The sequence below is a fragment of the Garra rufa genome, chromosome 4 (genome assembly GCF_049309525.1).
Source record: "Garra rufa chromosome 4, GarRuf1.0, whole genome shotgun sequence".
NCBI lineage: Eukaryota > Metazoa > Chordata > Actinopteri > Cypriniformes > Cyprinidae > Garra > Garra rufa.
Window position 1 is genome coordinate 44962740 of NC_133364.1, and position 20092 is coordinate 44982831.

The 20092-nt window shown below is 42.0% G+C and overlaps 2 protein-coding genes across 2 annotated transcripts in view; both read left to right on the plus strand.

Annotated features, from left to right (window-relative positions):
• Nucleotides 1-20092, plus strand: part of LOC141332968 (uncharacterized) — a 385799-nt gene that overhangs the window by 47181 nt on the left and 318526 nt on the right. The window lies entirely within an intron of this gene.
• The window catches only part of LOC141333360 (protein NLRC3-like), a 45212-nt gene that overhangs the window by 6675 nt on the left and 18445 nt on the right, over nt 1-20092 (plus strand). Inside the window, exons 5-6 of the mRNA XM_073838344.1 lie at nt 2183-2260; nt 2344-4128. Coding sequence (XP_073694445.1) covers nt 2183-2260; nt 2344-4128 — 1863 coding nt within the window. The remainder of the gene's footprint in view (nt 1-2182; nt 2261-2343; nt 4129-20092) is intronic.

Below are 20092 nucleotides of genomic sequence, written 5' to 3' on the forward strand. Positions count from 1 at the left end.
ACTATAATCAGCAACCTAACGTCAGCGGCAATAACGACTCGAAGCCGTTCGCTCCTTTATGTTTATCTTTACTAATTTATTCGACCTAGCATGGTCCTTCCTCAAGCCTGCGCGGCTTAAACGGCAGTCGTGGCATTTACCGAAAGTCAGTCGTGGCTTTTACCATCGTCTTCATTATTATTAGCTTTATTATCAATAACTCACTCTTACAATATGTCATTGGATTATTATATTATGCACGATAAACCTTCAATACCGAGGCTCGACGCCCGTCCCGACATAAACTCATTGCCTATCGTGGCTCGCTCTTTTTCTCAAGACCTAACGTGGTCCCTCACATCAAGCCAATCGAGGCTATACGGCCAGTCGTGGCATCAATATTGGGCGCTAATCACCGAAAGCCAGTCGTGGCTTCGTTATTCACCGAAAGTCAGTCGTGGCTTTTATTATTAGCTCTTATATACTCACTCTTACTATATGTCATTGGATTATTATATTATGCACGATATGCCTCCAATATAACGCCAGTGGCAATAACGGCTCGAAGCCGTCCGCTCCTTTATGTTTATCTTTACTAATTTATTCGACCTAGCATGGTCCTAACTCAAGCCTGCGCGGCTTAAACGGCCAGTCGTGGCATTAACCGAAGGTCAGTCGTGGCTTTTACCATCGTCTTAATTATTAGCTCTTATTATCAATAACACACTCTACAATATGCCTTTGGATTATTTTATTATCCACGATAAACCTTCAATACCGAGGCTCGACGCCCGTCCCGGCTTACACTCATTGCCTATCGTGGCTCGCTTATTTTCCCAAGACCTAATGTGGTCCCTCACATCAAGCCAATCGAGGCTATACGGCCAGTCGTGGCTTTAAAAGTTCGGAACTTGCTCGAACGGCCAGTCGTGGCTTAACCGTGAGAGCCTATCGTGGCTTCAGCTAGCAAAGTCAATCGTGCCCATTTTACTTTTACTAATAAGAACTATATCAATACTAATTATTATCAATATTGTTTAATGAATCAGATCTTTTAAATAAGCCAATCGTGGCTTTTAACCCGTCGCAGATTGCCTTCCTCCCCTTAAAGACATCCCTGCATAGCCTATCGTGGCTATTATTAGAAGCCAACCGTGGCTTCTTAATTTAAATTACAAGGCTTCCCCTTTCACGCAATCTTAACCTTTCCATTATCACTCATACTTCGGGCTCTTTTTCTTTGGGGGAAGGCTCTCCCCTGCCTTCATCTTCAGGCAGGAAATGCAGTCTACCTCAGTCACGGATTAAGGATGGAGCCCACGCCAAAAGAAACCATTAACCCTTCTGTTTTATTCATTCATTCAAATAAATGTTCAAATTTCTATCGCCTCAGAGTCTCTCTGGTAGAAATGAAAGCTTTAGCGTAAAGTTCTACCAGGATGACTCTAATTCATGATTATCTCGACAACCAATAGCAGCTTGACGCCTTGAATAAAAGACCAAAACTTACTCTTCCATCCTGCTGCCCCTAGGTGTCGTACCCGAAGTTCCCCTCCATCCTCCCCACCACCACCAGGTTGCCTACCATCCATACCACGTGGGGGAAGGCTCTCCCCTGCCTTCATCTTCAGGCAGGAAATGCAGTCTACCTCAGTCACGGATTAAGGATGGAGCCCACGCCAAAAGAAACCATTAACCCTTCTGTTTTATTCATTCATTCAAATAAATGTTCAAATTTCTATCGCCTCAGAGTCTCTCTGGTAGAACTATACAGCCATCAAGTTACACCTGCCATTACAGATGTTTTTCTCGTTTTTTACCAACAGATGGCGCTAATCTGCCTTCAAAAATTAGTTTTGAATGGCTGAGTCTCTATTTCAACCTGAAATACTGCATTCATTAAAAAAAATAAAAATAAAAATAAATAAAAAAAATTGTATTATTCTCAATGGCAAAAAAATGGATATTAATTACAGCATAAATATTCATTATTACCACAAAACCCTCTCAAAATGCAAAAGAAAAAAGAAAAAATATTATTAAACAAAAATGAATTCGAATGGTTTTACTGAAAAAATTACAGGATGCGTTACAGGTGTCCGGTCACTTCTGACCGCGAAGAGCACACGTGTGACTGCAAAACGAAGAGCACCAGAGGGTTAAATGATTAACTTGAATCTTTCTCTGTTTGAATCTTGCCCAGCTGTGTGTCTCTGAAGAGTAACACATCTATGATTAGGCCATTAGATTTAAACGGTGGAGATTCACAGCCTGTTCTCAGGTATAACATTTCTGTAAGGATATGATTTAAAGATGTCAAACAGAATAAACAAAACATTGTGATTTAAACTTTTTATTTTACAGCCATGAAGTCCTCAGCACATTTAGATCAAATCTAATGAAGAAGTTTGAGTGTCTGTATGAAGGAACAGCAACGCAGGGAAACCCAACACAGCTGAATGAGATCTACACAGAGCTCTACATCACAGAGAGTGAGAGTGGAGAGATCAGTAATGAGCATGAGGTGAGACAAATTGAGACACAATCCAGGAGACCAGCAGCAGAAGACACACACATCAAATACAATGACATCTTTAGACCTTTGCCTGGACAAGACAAACCCATCAGAACTGTGCTGACAAAGGGAGTCGCTGGCATTGGAAAAACAGTCTCTGTGCAGAAATTCATCCTGGACTGGGCTGAAGGGAAAGAGAATCAGGATGTCCAGCTCATATTTCCACTTCCTTTCAGAGAGCTCAATTTGATGGAGAAAAAAAAACTCAGTCTTTCAGATCTTCTTAATTTCTTTTTCCCCAAAACAACAAAAAAAGAAATATCCAGTGTTCATTATAAAGTGTTGTTCATCTTTGATGGTCTGGATGAGTGTCGTTTGTCTCTGAACTTTAGGAACAAAGAGAAACTGTGTAATATATCTGAATCAGCCTCAGTGGACATGCTTTTGATGAATCTCATTGTGGGGAATCTGCTTCCCTCTGCTCTTATCTGGATCACTTCCAGACCAGCAGCAGCTGATCTCATTCCCTCTGAGTGTGTCCATCGAGTGACAGAGTTACGAGGCTTCAACGAGCCACAGAAGGAGGAATACTTCAGAAAGAGAATCAGAGATAAAAGTCTGGCCAACAGGATCATTTCACACCTGAAGTCATCAAGGAGTCTCTACATCATGTGCCACATCCCAGTGTTCTGCTGGATCTCAGCCACTGTTCTAGAGAAGATGTTGAGTCAAGCAGAGAGTGGAGAGATTCCTAAGACTCTCACTCAAATGTACACACACTTCCTGATCCTTCAGATCAGCATCAAACATGAAAAAGACTATGTGAAGAAAGTTAATGATGAAGACATGATTCTCAAACTAGGGAAACTGGCTTTTCAGCAGCTTGTGAAAGGCAACTTGATCTTTTATGTTGAAGACCTGAGAGAGTGTGGCATTGATGTGACAGAAGCATCAGTTTACTCAGGATTGTGCACCCAGATCTTTAGAGAGGAGTTTGGCTTGTATGAGGGGAAAGTCTTCAGCTTTGTTCATCTGAGCATTCAGGAAAATCTAGCAGCTCTACATGCGCACTTCTCCTTTACAATCAACAACATCAGTGTGTTTGACCAAATCAAACAAAGTTTGTTGTCTAAGATTTTTTACCAGAAGAAATATAATTCATTGTTTAAACTGCATCAGAGAGCTGTGAATGAGGCTTTACAAAGTAAGAATGGACATCTGGATCTTTTCCTGCGTTTTCTTCTTGGTTTCTCAGTGGAGTCCAATCAGACTCTCTTACAAAAACTACTGACACAAACAGGAAGCTACTCCTACATTAAAGAGGAAACAGTTCAGTACATCAAACAGATGATAAGGAATAATCAATCTCCAGAGAAATCCATCAATCTGTTCCACTGTCTAAATGAACTGGGTGATGACTCGCTAATGCAGGAGATGCAAGATTATCTGAAATCTGGAAAAATAAGAGAAACCAAACTCTCCTCTTCACAGTGGTCAGCTCTGGTTTATGTGTTGCTGATGTCAGAGCAGAAGATGGATGTTTTTGATCTAAAACACTTTATTGGAAAACAACATACAACAGATGAAGTTCTTCAGTATTTGTTACCTGTGATTAAAGAATACAGAACAGTTTGGTAAGTAACGCTAAAAATAATCACTTCACTTTAAAAACTTGACCACAAAAATTATTTTAGCATGTGCTTTTTGGTAATGCTTTAGATTACAACCAGCAAAAAACTACATAAGTAAACTAAACTTACAGTGTAGGTTTCTGTAATTATATTGTACCTATATAGAATGAACATGTAGGTATAACGGAACAAGAGAGTTGGACTTGTAACCCAAAGTTTGCAGGTTCAAGTCTCAGGTCAGGCAGGGATTGTAGGTGGGGGAAGTGAATGCACAGCACTCTCTCCATCCTCAATACCACGACTGAGGTGAGTCCCTTGAGCAAGGCACCAAACCCCAAACTGCTTGCCGGGCACCGCAGCAATAGCAATATGGTTGCCCACTGCTCCGAGTGTGTGTTCATTGTGTGTGTGTGTGTTCACTACTGTGTGTGTGTGTGCACTTGGATAGGTTAAATGCAGTGCACAAATTCCGAGTATGGGTCACCATGGCCTCACATCACATCACGTCCTTTCCTTTCCTTTGAAAAAGAAAATTTGCAGCCAGCAAGGATCTAACCTTAGTCAGACAATTTAGTAGAGGAAGAATGTTGCAGTCATCCTTGTGGTTAAGCTGAAAGTAAACCTGCGTATCATCAGCATAAAAATGATATGGAATATTATATTTCTGAAAAATAGTACACAAAGGAAGTAGGTATAATGAAAACAACAATGCCCCCCCCCCCCCCCCAAAAAAAAAAAAAAAAAAAAACTGAGACACACCACAGTTTAAAGGAACTGAAGAAGAATATGAATTTTTTATCTTCACTGAAAATGATCTGTCCGATAGGTAAGATTTAAACCATTCTAGTTTAGAACCTTGAATACCTGCACAATTTCTTAATTGTTCAAGTAATATTACATGATTAATGGTATCAAATGCTGCACTAAGATCTAAAAGAACTAAGATGGAAGACTTTCCTAGGTTTGCTGCCACTTAAATATCATTTAACACCTTTAACAATGCAGATTCTGCACTATGATGCCTCCTAAAACCTGACTGATGCTTGTCTAGCAAATTATTAGAGGTAAGATATGTCAATTGATGGAAATAACACTTTCTCCAAAACTTTAGAAAAAAAATATAGTCTCAAAATGGGCTGATAGCTATCAAGGCTATAAGGATCAAGGCTGGCCTTTTTTCTAAGAGGATTTACAACTGCATGCTTTAAAATTAAGGGAACTGTGCCCTGGGATAAACTACTATTTAATATGATTAAAATAAAAGGTTCATCCATCCCTAAAACCTTCATCAATAAATGAGGAGGTACAACATCAAGAGAACAGGTGGAAGAAAGCTTCATTTTCTCAAGAACTTCAGAAAGAAAGGAGGGGGAAACAGGTTCAAACTCAGAGAAACAGGACATGGATCGGTCATAGAAATCATGTAGGCCAGACTTCATAATACAAGAACGAATACAGTCAATTTTATCAACAAAAAAGCACAAAAACATTTTGCAAATTGTGGGTGAAGCATCAGGAAATAAAAGAGTTGAAGGATTTAAAACCTGATCAATAGTGTCAAAAAAAAATCTTAGGACTCTCTCAAAATCTTGCCACCCCTTAAATAGTAATTTGTTCCTGTTTGCATTGTCTTGTCTTAAAGTTATGTTGTGGTTGTTGTTTTCCTGGATTCCTGTTTGGTTTCATTAAATACTTTGTTTGGTTTGTACTCCTGGCTCCTGCGTGTTTCCCTATGGCTTCTCACCCCCAGCAACCCGTGACAGAAGACCGGACCAAAGAGATGAAACTGGCTAAGGACCTCCTTTTGAACATCCAGCAAGGTGAGCAATCGCTGGAGGAATATGTGGAGGAATTTTTGTGCATTTACCATCTGGTGGGATGGAGCGCTAAAATGATCGTGCTTATTTGTTCCAAATTATCACTCTGAATAATTGCTACCATCCTGTAGTGGAATTTATAAATTACATTCTTGATCTTTGTGGTTTCCAGTTCCAAGTCAAGGTGCAGGAAGGTAATCTTCCTCCCATCTGGAAGCGTGCAATCGCCCCATCTCACCCAAAGCCATTGTCCTCCACATATCACTCCAGCGAGCTCACTCCATGCCTCCCACGTGTTCCCAAGTCCTCCGTAGCACCACGATGGTCCTCAGCCCAGTACCTCAGACCTCCTCCCCACGCTCAAGCCCACCAGAGTAACATGCCTCGCCAGAATCCCCAGCCAAGATGGTGGCCTCGCCAGAGTCCCCGGCCAAGATGGCGGCTTCGCCAGAGTCCCCAGCCAAGATGGCAGCCTCACCCAGAGTCTGTTCTGCCATGGCCTCCCGAAATCTCTGACCCGTTATGGCCTCCTGAACTGTCTGTCCTGCCATGGCCTCCTGGACTCCCAGATCCGCCACAATCTCCTCAGCTCCCTGACCCGCCCTGGAGGCCGTCCCTGTCTCTTGTGTCCCTGCCTACCAGCCTCCAAGGGCCATGGTGGATCGTGGAGCTCTGGAGGATCAGGTTCTCAAGGGAGCTCTGAAGGCCATAGGGGTTCAGAGATCTCGGGAGGCCATTGCAAATCGGCCAATTCAGAGGACCATGGAGGACCAAGGATCTCTGGAGGAGCGGGTTCTGGAGGTAGCTCTTGAAGAGCAGACTCTGGACGGCGCTCTAGACCAGCGGGCTCTGGCCATATTGTCTGAGGACTTAGGCGCGGTGACCATCTTGACCAGGGACACTGGTGATATATTCTTCCCATTCCCTCTGTATTTCTTTTATGCGTGTAACGTTATTCAATATTGAGACATTTAGTCTCCAATATTTGAACTGTTTGTGGTGCCCCAAATTTAGTTTTAAAATAACAGGGCCATGATCTGACAAAGTAATGGGGTCTATACTGCACTCCACTATTCTATGTAGTTCAGTTTTTGAAATACAAAAAAATCCAGTCTAGAATAGCTTCCATGAGTTTAAATGTGAAATCCTTTTCTTTTGGGTGGAAATATCTCCAAATATCAATCAATAATTAATCAATAATTCATTATCGCCAAATCTGTATTTGTTTTACATGATTGGGGTCTCTTTAATATTGCCAACCTATACATGTACGGCTTTAAGACACAATTGAAGTCTCCACCTATCACTAAAATTCCCTCTACTTTATCTGCCACAAGTGAGGAGATTTTCTTGAAAAAATATGGGCAATCTTTATTTGGTGCATATAAATTAAAAAAGGTTATTCTAGTACCCCCAACTGTCCCCACAACCATGACATATCTGCCCTTTTTTGTCTTTGACCAATTTTTCATCTGTAAAATAGACAGCCTTACTAATAAGAATAGCAACCCCCTTTTTTCTTCCTTCACCATATGATGCACTAAAAACCTGATCCACCCATTCTCATTTTAATTTTAGATGTGCTTTTTCTGAAAGATGAGTCTTCTGTAAAATGGTAACGCCGCACTTTATTGTCTTAAGCTGATTCAGTATTTTTTCCTCTTCACAGGACTACCTATTTCCTTCACATTGTAACTAACACAGGTTAAACTTTCCATAGTTATTGATAAAATTAAATACCTCATTATATTACCGCTGTCAAGGAGAAGTGAACAGTGAACTTGAACGTCAAATTGAACTTCATCACATCCAACTGTTTGCACTTTACATAAAGGATATTCAACAAAACAGAAATACAAAAAGGCAACCAGTTTCCGGTTAAAAGTGGGCAGAAAGTTGTGACTCAGTCTCTCTGGGGAAAAAACACTTGCCGTGTATGCAACCTTACGATTAAAATATCTCTCTTGAGAAGATTGTGGCCCAATGGGCGAATGTAGTGCACTCATTAAATGTTATTATGTCCTCCATTATTGAAAAACTCAAACAAAAATGTACCAGCCCTAATGTAGTCACAGTATAAATGTCAATCACAATAAAGTCTCTACTATAGCCCTCCCAGCTACTGGAGTCCTCACCTCGCTTTTCCAAAAGAGGGAGGGGAAAAAAGAACAATAATTATAGTTCTGTATTTAAAATGAAAACAAAACATCAAAATCCTCTAACCAGAGAAGAAAGCTTTAACATCCACGTCTGACAGCGTAGCCTGGTTCAGATTTGTCTCAGTAAGTGTCTCATGAACTCTTTCCACCAATGGCGGTGAACATCTGCCAAACATCTGAGGATGACAAATACACAATAAGTCAAAATGAGGCCAAGCATACAGTGTTCACACCAATGTTACATGTAATTGAAATTAAGAAAAAAGAAGAAAAAAAAGTATCCAACTAGGTTGTGATATTGTTTAATCTATGATATGATCAAATTTTAATTTTTGAAGACACTTTTTGTTTAGAACGACTGTATGCGAGGAGGCGTGAATGATTACGAATAATGCTGTGATTTACACCTGAGAAGACAAAGATCTGCATAATTAGCTATTCATTATGTTTGACTGAGGGAACTAAGAAAAGAATGAAGGAGGGATGTAAGGACGAAAAATGTTTGTAGCTTATTTTGAATAGATTTATTTATCACGCAAAATAACTTGAGATTCACTTGTTAACTTCTTAAACATCTGAAGTTGGTACAGTGCTCTCAGGAAAACAGTTTGAGGAGACTCAAGTAAATGTCAGCAGGATTAATCTGTTGAGCAGGTTTCAGATCACTAAAAAACAACAAAAACAAAACATCTGCAAGCATGTTAATATCAGGAGCATCATACTATTTATTTATATATATATTATGATTAACATAAAAAGGACATTTTATATCTGAGAAACTAATAATAATTGTTTATCGCGTTAAACATCCATTCGAGAACACAGTATTACTAATACATATTGTCTAAACATACACTCAGTGTAAACACTCATATTACATCCTATTGTTGTAAGATACATTAATAACTAAATAAATAATATGATATTATAGTCATAAACATAAGCATGCTTTGTGTGTATTATACAATACAAAGAAACTAGGCTATAGTATAACTGTTAAAGATGCACTGTGTAATATTTTAGATGGTCTCTAGGCAGAGGTGCAATATAATATACATAACTATGTTTTGAGGTGTGTATAAAGACCTTACTTAATGAACCATTATGTTTTTATTACCTTAGAATTATCAGTTTATATCTACATACACCGCGGGTCCCCTTACATGGAAGTCGCCGTTATGTTTCTACAGTAGCCCTAAACGGACAAACTGCTCTATAGATTGTATTTCATCACTGTTGTTCTTGCGAAAAAATACTGGCACAATGATGAACAAGTAACAGTAATATTCACAATAACATAATTTTATTGAATAGTTAAGTAAATAGAATTCCTTAACTTACATTTGAAAAGAAATCTCATTATTCGTTGCTATCTAAAACGCGACAGCTTAATCCTCTCTGGGCTACCGTAGTTCTGTAAAGGGAGGGGTGAGCGGTGGACTGTTGCAATTCACAACCTCACACTAGATGCCGCAAAAATCTACACACTGCACCTTTAAGCCTAAACGTGAACACTCTTACCTTTATATTGCATAATTCTTTATTGTATAGACTATTAAAAACATCCTGGCATCGTGAGACATTTAGATGCAGTGAAATGAAACGTACTTTATAATGTTTCACTTGCCGTAAAAATGTGTGCACATTCTGTCACAGTAATAACTAACAAGTAGGCTTATAAAAGAAAAAAAACGTACTCATGTAAATATCTCCTCTGCTGGATCGCGCCGTGTCTCACATAATGTTCATCTTCTGAAGTAAGTTTAATTCCTGACAGCGCGTCTTCTTCCAGAAAGGACTAACTTGAAAGAAACGTCTTTCTCCTTTGTTTACCGTGATGTGGGTGTCTACTTTTGGCGCGGCCCCCTTACGTGGACGATTAGAATATGAAAAGCAAATATCTCGTTATCTGGGCGTTATCTAATTAAAAAATAATGAAGCAGACAGGAGAGACTGGACATTGTGTTGGTTTCATATGGATTACTTTATCACAGAATATTTGTTTTCGATAAGACTTACTTAATTTAAAAACATACATATCAAGCTTTCTCTGGACATATTGCTCATGTCTCTGTGTTGTGTATTGGCTGAGTTATATTCTATTTTACTGATGCGTTTCTGAATGAAGATCACAGAGATCAACTCGGCAGACAGCACACCCTTTTTGTTTTCTTTATTTTGCAAAATAACAATGTTTTTTTGTTTTTGTGAGTAAATACAAATAAAAGTAGACCCTTTACATATTCGATTGATGTACTGCTTTTATCTGTACAATCAGAAATGACAGAGTAATTAGTGATGGGTCGTTCAGGCTCAGGGATGGCATAGGTTAAGCGTATGGGCTCAGGCAGCATAGGTTAAGCGTATGGGGCTGACACGTGATGAACGAACGACTCAGACCCGAAGACTCGAGAGATTAACTAATCAATTCTCTTTCCGGCTCAGACTGCGTTAGTTAAGCTTATATGGGGTTGTCACGTAATGAATGAACGACTCGAACCCAGACAGATAGGAGTGAGGGAGCTAATCATGAAGACCCAGGTAAACAATGCATCAATATTTTGTTTCTAATAGCTTATAGTTTTGTCTTGTTTGTAGTGTGATCAACGTTATATAAACGTGTATGAGCATCACATATGTTATGGAAGTAAAACGTAGCTTTTTAATTATATTATGGCAAAATGAACGAAATTACTCAAAAAAAGATTCGTTCATTTTGCTGAACGAGACTCAAAGATCCGAGTCGGTAAAATGATCCGAACTTCCCATCACTAAGAGTAATTGAAGTTCTACCAGAGAGACTCTGAGGCGATAGAAATTTGAACATTTATTTGAATGAATGAATAAAACAGAAGGGTTAATGGTTTCTTTTGGCGTGGGCTCCATCCTTAATCCGTGACTGAGGTAGACTGCATTTCCTGCCTGAAGATGAAGGCAGGGGAGAGCCTTCCCCCACGTGGTATGGATGGTAGCCAACCTGGTGGTGGTGGGGAGGATGGAGGGGAACTTCGGGTACGACACCTAGGGGCAGCAGGATAGAAGAGTAAGTTTTGGTCTTTTATTCAAGGCGTCGAGCTGCTATTGGTTGTCGAGATAATCATGAATTAGAGTCATCCTGGTAGAACTTTACGCTAAAGCTTTCATTTCTACCAGAGAGACTCTGAGGCGATAGAAATTTGAACATTTATTTGAATGAATGAATAAGACAGAAGGGTTAATGGTTTCTTTTGGCGTGGGCTCCATCCTTAATCCGTGACTGAGGTAGACTGCATTTCCTGCCTGAAGATGAAGGCAGGGGAGAGCCTTCCCCCAAAGAAAAGAGCCCGAAGTACGAGTGATAATGGAAGGGTTAAGATTGCGTGAAAGGGGAAGCCTTGTAATTTAAATTAAGAAGCCACGGTTGGCTTCTAATAATAGCCACGATAGGCTATGCAGGGATGTCTTTAAGGGGAGGAAGGCAATCTGCGACGGGTTAAAAGCCACGATTGGCTTATTTTAAAGATCTGATTCATTAAACAATATTGATAATAATTAGTATTGATATAGTTCTTCTTAGTAAAAGTAAAATGGGCACGATTGACTTTGCTAACTGAAGCCACGATAGGCTCTCACGGTTAAGCCACGACTGGCCGTTCGAGCAAGTTCCGAACTTTTGAGCCACGACTGGCCGTATAGCCTCGATTGGCTTGATGTGAGGGACCACGTTAGGTCTTGGGAAAATAGCGAGCCACGATAGGCAATGAGTGTAAGCCGGGACGGGCGTCGAGCCTCGGTATTGAAGGCTTATCGTGGATAAAAATAATCCAAAGGCATATTGTAGAGTGTGTTATTGATAATAAGAGCTAATAATTAAGACGATGGTAAAAGCCACGACTGACCTTCGGTTAATGCCACGACTGGCCGTTTAAGCCGCGCAGGCTTGAGTTAGGACCATGCTAGGTCGAATAAATTAGTAAAGATAAACATAAAGGAGCGGACGGCTTCGAGCCGTTATTGTCACTGGCGTTATATTGAAGGCTTATCGTGCATAATATATAATCCAATGACATATAGTAAGAGTGAGTAAATAAGAGCTAATAATAAAAGCCACGACTGACTTTCGGTGAATAACGAAGCCACGACTGGCTTTCGGTGATTAGCGCCCAAAATTGATGCCACGACTGGCCGTTTAAGCCGCACAGGCTTAAGGAAGGACAGCGCTAGGTCAGATAAATTAGTGAAGATAAACATAAAGAAGCGGACGGCTTCGAGCCGTTATTGCCGCAGACGTTAGGTTGCTGATTATAGTCTAGACTTAGTCTATAAAATTACGAAGGTTAGAATAATAAAGAAATTGCAAAGACGTCTTATTAGTTGTAGCTATAACAGCGACGATAAGTAAAAGCATGATTGACTTTTGGTACCTTTAACCACAATAAATAACACGAAAGAAATCGACGTAAAACCACCACCAGTAGCTAGCGAATTCAACGTACCTTTATGATGTGAGAGACTGCTGTGCATCCAGGACCTTATGAAAATCTGATCTGATATATGTTTCGTATGCCGAAGAAGACCATCTTCCGAGCTGTTTGATGGTAGGCTCTGGGACCCCACGTTCGGCTGCGGTAGTGGCAGCGCCGATGCGGAAGGAGTGGCTAGTATAGAGAGCGGGTGAAAGACCAGCGGCTGTCAAGGTGGTTGACAGATGAATTCTAAACCACCGTTTTGTCATGGGAAACCCACTTAAGAGAATGAAAAGAGGTGAGATACCAGAAGTGCGCGGCCGTAATTTGAGAAACTTGAGCATAGAAGCGAAAGGGCATAGAGAGTTATTTATTTTAGAAATTGAAATTGTGACACCGGACCCGTGGGAATCTGATTTTGAGTGTTTAAGCAACAGTGAAAAGTAATTAGGTGAAAAATGTAAATCTTGAAACGATAAATCTTTTGTTGGATCGAAACGATTACTATCGGAAGTAAATTCACCAATGCGCAAGAAACCAAAGAATGCCGTTAAAAACGTAGCTTCGAGCAGAGCGTTGGAATAGTTGTCGAACAAGCCGTTACGAAGTTTTGAGACTAGGGTCTGAAGTATGCGGAGTGTGATAGGCTGACGTTTATCTCTAGCTTTGAACGCGGATTTTGACATACCCTTGAGAAGTAATCGAATGGAAGGGGACGAAAATAAGCTGGGGCAATTAGGGTTATTGTATCTTGCGTGGAATTGAACGCCAGCCAGAATTTTACGTATAGTTGAAATATTAAGTCGGCGTGATTCAAAACAGTATGTGAGAAAAGCGCAAACGGTCGAAATTAAAATGGGAAAAAACGGAATTTGATAGGTTAAGCAGAACATGGTGAACCAGGACCAAGCCGAGTGGTATGCTTTGAGAGTTGACGGTGCTACGCCTTTGGCGATGTACGATTTGGCAGAATTTAAAAGGTTGTTAAAATCCAGAGGCCTGTTTAATTCAAGAGAATTTGATGCAGCGTGGGGCACGGCGTTGGATCCTTGTTGGCCGCTGGGCAAAGACGTCGGAATACCTGCAAACGAGAGCGAGAGAGAGCGTCAGCTAAAACATTAAAGTGACCTGGAATGTGTTCAGCTTTGATAATAAAATTGTGGGTCACGGATTGCCAAATTATACGTCTTAAAATAGACATGATAGCCGGGCAATGCGAACGACCTTTGTTGATGATGTGGACGGTGGCTTCGTTGTCGCAAAACAGGGTAATTCGTTTCCGTGACCAAGCTGAGCCCCAAAGAACGCTAGCAACCGCGATAGGGTAGATTTCATAGAGAGCGGACGAGGTGGAATTTTGAATGAAATCGACGAAATCGTAAGGCCACTTTTCTGCAAACCACTGCCCTTGGAAGAATCCCCCAAAACCAATAGACGGGGCTGCGTCGGTATATAGATCTAGAGCGTTTGATGATTCGGAAACGTCGTTATAGAAGAAGGAAATGCCATTCCAGTTGTTAAGAAGATGAGACCAAAACCTAAGGTCTGAAAAACAACCGTCATCGAGAAGAAGCGAGTCACTTAAATTTTCAACTGAATGAGCCGAAGACAGCAGGCGAGATATAAAGGACCGACCTTGTGGAATGATTCGCATTGCAAAGTTGAGATGGCCGAGAAGAGAAAGCATGTCATGTTTGGATGTTAAGCGAGACGTGAGGAACGATTCCATAACGGACCTGATTCGGACGAGTTTTTCGTGTGGAAGAGAAGCTTGCATCTTAACAGTGTCCAGAATTATGCCGAGAAATTCGAGACGTGTAACGGGACCGATAGTTTTTTCCTCTGACAGAGGGACGCCTAAGTCGCAAAAGACTTGTCTAAGAGTATCGAGCACGAAGCTTTCAGAAGAAGGAAAGTCGATTAACAGAAAATCGTCGAGCAAATGTAACACGAAAGGCAGCTTACAGATATTCAACAAGATCCAACACAGTGCTTCAGAAAGACGATTAAAAATTTGGGGGCTGCTCCTGCAGCCGAAAGTGAGTCTAACAGCGAAATAGAATTTTGATTCCCACTTAACTCCGAAGAGAGGCCAATCTGCCGGGTGAATAGGCATTATTTTAAAAGCGTCGGTAATGTCCGCTTTGGCCAGCCATGCGCCGTGACCGGCTAACTTGATTAGCTGAATTGCGTCGTCAACCGAGGCATAATACAGCGAAAACGGTTCGGATGGAATGCATTCGTTGACGCTAGCATAAACAGTGGAGTGAGGCGAGGACATGTCGAAGATTAGGCGTTTTTTCCCGGAGTATTTACGAGTAGCCAAGCCGATGGAGTTAACGCGAAACGGAGAGAAAGGAGGAGAACTGAAAGGGCCGATGATATAGCCTTTATTTAATTCTTTATCGATCAGACCTGAAACTACGTCAGGCTCGACCAGGGCAGACTGCAAATTTTTTGCAACATATGAGGTGACAAGAGGAGAAAGAACGCCGACCCGAAACCCTTGAGAGAGCCCTGTAATTAAGTTATCAACAAAAGGAGAATCGGGGTGCGAGGAAAGGTAGCCAGAAAGGTTTGCGATATTAAGGGGAGTTGAGGGGTGACCGCTCAGAATTTTTTCTGAGGTGCTTTCCCTCTTGTGGCTGGTCTGTAACGTCGAGGGCAGACGGATTTCGGGTGGGGGTCCTTGCAGAAGCTGCAGATGTGAGAAAATTTACATTTAGAATATGAACAAACAGATTCATTAAAGTTATTGCACAGAGGTATGCCATTGAATTCGATGATAGGACGGCCTTTTACGTCGATCGCGGGGTTTGCAGGATCAGCACCATGGAGAGCGGCCGGAGCACGGCAAGCGTGCACTTTAGGGCAGAGAGAAGCGGAGTGACCATGGGAGCTGCAGACGGCGCAGGTCAGAATTTTTTGGCCTCCGAAATGGCGAATAAGCAAGTCAGAGTCAGTAATGGACCAGTCCAGTCTTGAATTGTATAGGGTGACGAAAGAAGCAGCTTTTGCTGAAAAAGACTTGTGATACTCGTAGAACAGGGTTCCGCCATATCTTAGGTTAAAATCTGCCATCATCGCTAGATAAAGGTCTAATTCCTCTCTGCGATCGGGGAAAACTTGACAGAGAATATCTCTGTAAATTCCAAAGGCAATGACGAATTCAGTAAAAGGCAGGTTTCGTTGTAGCCTGGGATCTGATGTTTTAAGAAGGACTGCCACGTCACCGCAGTCGACCATCTGCCTGTCAATCGCGGGTGATGGTAACAGCAGAGCAGCCAGGTTAATGTCTTTACCTGAGATGATGTCAGATCTCATTTTGGGAGACACTGAAGCAGCGGCGGGTGGAACGAATGGTCTACCGAAAACCTGAGCCTTTAGAGCCGTTGAGAGATTGAACGCTGCAGGAGGAAATGACGTGGCGGCGTTTGGTAGCGGAGTTTGAACTGGAGATGTTGCCAAAGTCGACGTGGCAGGAAAAGTGGAGAGTGCAGCAGGGGAAAAAGGATCGATGACTGAAGGAGGGACTGAGACGGAGGCGGAAGAGGTCGCGGGAATGTATGGTCCGGGTGCGCGCGAAGCAAAGGCTGACTCGAAGAAGCCCAGACGAGTTTCGAAACTTTTGACAGTTTCGGTGAGCTGGAGTAAAGCCTTAGAGAGTTGCGCGTTTGCGCTGCCCGAATCCGAGCTTGGCGGAGGAGGTTGGGTTGGTCCGGATGTCCTCGGCTTTTTGTGCTGGAGAGGAGAAGAGGATTTAGCCGAGCGTTTTCGTCCAGTTTGTAGGGGCTGGGCTGGCGGTGCCATGATCGCCTCGGACGCGTCGGATGATGACGCAGGAAGGCTACCCAGCGTGTTGGAAGCGAGGAGGATGAGATCGTCGTGGGTCAAGTCATTGCTGACGGGGATGCCGGAATCCAGTAAGGTGGCCGCGATTTTCTCGGGAGGCCACTGGACCCAGGGAGATTCCCGGGTTAGGATGCGCGTACTCCGGCGCAGGGAGGCGGGCGAAGGGGGAACGGTGTCTTCGTCAGAGTCGTCGGAGATTGCGAAATCAACGAGCGATTTTTGGGACATCTTGAGCTGCTAGAGGAATCGACCAAACGGAACTTCGGGTACGACACCTAGGGGCAGCAGGATAGAAGAGTAAGTTTTGGTCTTTTATTCAAGGCGTCGAGCTGCTATTGGTTGTCGAGATAATCATGAATTAGAGTCATCCTGGTAGAACTTTACGCTAAAGCTTTCATTTCCTTTTGGGAAACTGCCACAAAACGCATATATGCGTTTGTCAACCCCAGGGGGTTAATCTTGTACAGAGATTTGTACTTAATTCAGGCCTAACTCCATTTCCAACTCTATGAACTCCCTTGTTTTAATGAGGTTCATGATGAAGTTAATATGAAGTCCAGATGAGGTTCATGATGTGGGTTGTGCGTTTTATGTGCAAGGAATTTGGGAATAATGACTGAAGTGCAGCAACAAAAGCCTTCATGTAGGCAGTGTTATCAAACACACTGTTGTCTTGATTAGCAATTCTTTATTCTTGTGACACTTCAGAACAGCCAGGTGAAAATATCTTGATAAAAATGCACCAGCATGCATAAGTAATCAAGAACTACAATCTTCTTTGTTAATTTAAATAAATACAAACTTGCTGCTATTGGATCCACCCTTTCTTCCATGCATTGCTGTAACAGATATTTTATGAAGAACTGAGTTACTGAAACATTCATTTAAAATCTAAAGGCCTTTCCACACTGAGCGCAAAAGAGCAAAACAAAAAAGCAGATTTATTTTTCCCAACCAGTCCGATGAATCATTTCAGTTTTGCCAAGTGAAAAAACGGCCATCCTGAGTGGTGGTGCTGTCTCGAAAACCAGTGTAAACAGACACAAGAAGAAGAAGAAGAGTATTCCAAGAGAGAAGAGGCTGCACTCTTGTTATCATTGCATCTGAGAACAGATGGTTATTCTTATGTGTTCTTAATAAATTTCTATTAATACTCCACTGAATTATGTGACCTGGAGGAGAACATGTCTGTTTTCCTCCACACGCGTGAGTGTTACATGAGTCAGAGCGCATTCACTCTCTAGATCTTCCGTATTAAAAAAAAAAAAATGAGTGAAACCTTTTTTTTACTGTTCTACACATGAAATATGAAAGCAAACTGACATATGATTATTGTTTTATATATATGATACATTTTCTGCATCTGTTTTGTATGCAGCTCATGGTGTTTTTACAACAATAAAGGATGTTTATGATAATAAGCAGTGTGGCTTTATTAATCATACAGAATGCAGAGTTCACCAGTTCATTGCATTGACTTGCACATATCACCTGGACTTCGTTTCCCATGTGTCTCTGCCTGCTTTGCGCTTTCACCCACATCCAATCAGCTGCTGTATAAATACCTGGTCACCACAGTCACTTTCTGCCGAGTATTGAGTTAGCATTGCTGCCATAATTATACGTCTTAAAGCATTTCATTGTTTCCTTAGTCTTGTTTTTTCCATGTTCTTGTATTCCCTGTCTGGTTCTGATCTCCTGCCTGTCTATTTTGGATTACCCATTTGCCTAGCCCCCTGGATTACATTCGCTGCTGTGTTCGACCCCCCCCCCCCATGTCTGTGCCTTTCGTAAATAAAAGCCTGCATATGGATAACGACTAAGACACATAAACTAATCTAACACATAAACACGCATTCACACAGGTTGCAGAAAGAGAAGTTGTGAGCTTGGTAAAGTTTAGGCAGGCACAGATGTCTGAGGCACGGCTTGCGGCAAAACTTAACTTAGGACATGAAATTCACAACGGAAAGAAAACAATTTAAGTAAAAGACAGAAGTGTAATGATCTCCTCATGTTTTCTTTAGAGGAGCAGCTGGCATGCAGGCCAGGGAGCATTCAAACAACGCTAAACAGCAGCGTCAAAACGCAGTGTAATGGAGAAAGGCAAGCACGTAAGAGAGCAGGATTTGATGGCGTCCTGACTATTTAAACTCAGCTTTTGGACACATCCCAAATGGTGTCTTGACCAATTAAAATATTGTCCTAACTTGGGGTACTGTTAGTTTCTCCTCCCAAAACATAAATCACAATTTTATCTTATCAGTCCCGTGGTCCCAATTTTACCGCTCTTTGCAGAGTCAAATTTGGACATGATTTCTATAACAAGACTATAATACATTTTACAAAGAACTGAATTATAGAAACATTTCAAGAGTGCAATTTAAAGCTCAGGTATACCAAACACCAATATAAACCATTTACATAACAATTTACATAACAAGTGATAAAAACATAGGCAAATGTGTTTGTTGCATGAATAATAAGAAGTTATGCATAGAAATGCATAGAAATGATGAGTTGTTCATGAGTTCTTTTAGCATCATTTTAGATGCATATGTACATGAAAAGGCAGTTTTCTGTGCCGTATTGGGAACATGATAGTACGTTATCTGAGCTGAGCTGTGATGTCATTCGCTGGATTGAACATTGTCAGCATCATTGTCTCTCTAACCTAACACGACCACGTACTGCTCCTGTTTCCATAGCTTCAACCCAGATTGAAAGCAGAGTATATGGCGTTCCAGGATGTCTTTAGCAAACAAGCTGCCACTCGGCTCCCACCTCATTGGCCATGGGACTGTGCCATCAATCTGCTGCCCGAAATTCAACTACCCAAGGGTGGGTCTATCCTTTGTCCATCCTGGAGCATCAGGCGATGGATGTGTACATCGCAGAAGCACTCAAACAAGGATTCATCCAACCATCCACCTCACCGGCCGCTTCAAGCTTCTTCTTCATGGGCAAAAAGGATGGAGGTCTGTAACCCTGCATTGACTACCGGCAACTGAACTCGCAAATCATCCAGCAACCATACCCACTTTCCTTGGTCCCCGCCACCCTCGAAGAGCTTTGTGGAACCCATGTCTTCACGAAGCTGGACCTGCAGAGTCCCTACAACCTTGTTTGTAAACGTGCGGGAGACTAGTGGAAGACGTATGTCCCTTAGTCGTGGAGGTCGACGCCTCCACAATGGGAGTTGGAGCGGTACTTTAGCAAGCGGCCAGTGAGTCCTCTCTCCTCCATCCCTGCACCTACTTTTCTCGTAAGTGATCTCCAGCGGAGCAAAAGCCCTGGGGGAGTGGTTTCACTGGCTGGAGGGGGCTGTTCATCCTTTCACCATCATTACTGATCATAAGAACCTGCAGTATTTACGTGAAGCTAAACGTCTCAACCCCCGGCAAGCCCATTGGGCCCTCTTCCTGATACACTTCAGCTTCAAGATCAACTACTGCCCCGAAACTAAGAATATCACTGCTGACATGCTATCACGACAATTCTCCAGTGATTCACCCACAGAACCAGAACCTGTCATCCCATCCAACTTAATAGTCAGCCCCATCATGTGGGATATGGACCAAGAAATCCAGCAAGCCACCCTCCAGGAGCCAGCTCCGCCGGAATGTCCAGAAGGGAAGATCTACGTGCCTGTCAACCCCTTCTGGACACAGCTGATCAATATCCGGGCTTTGGA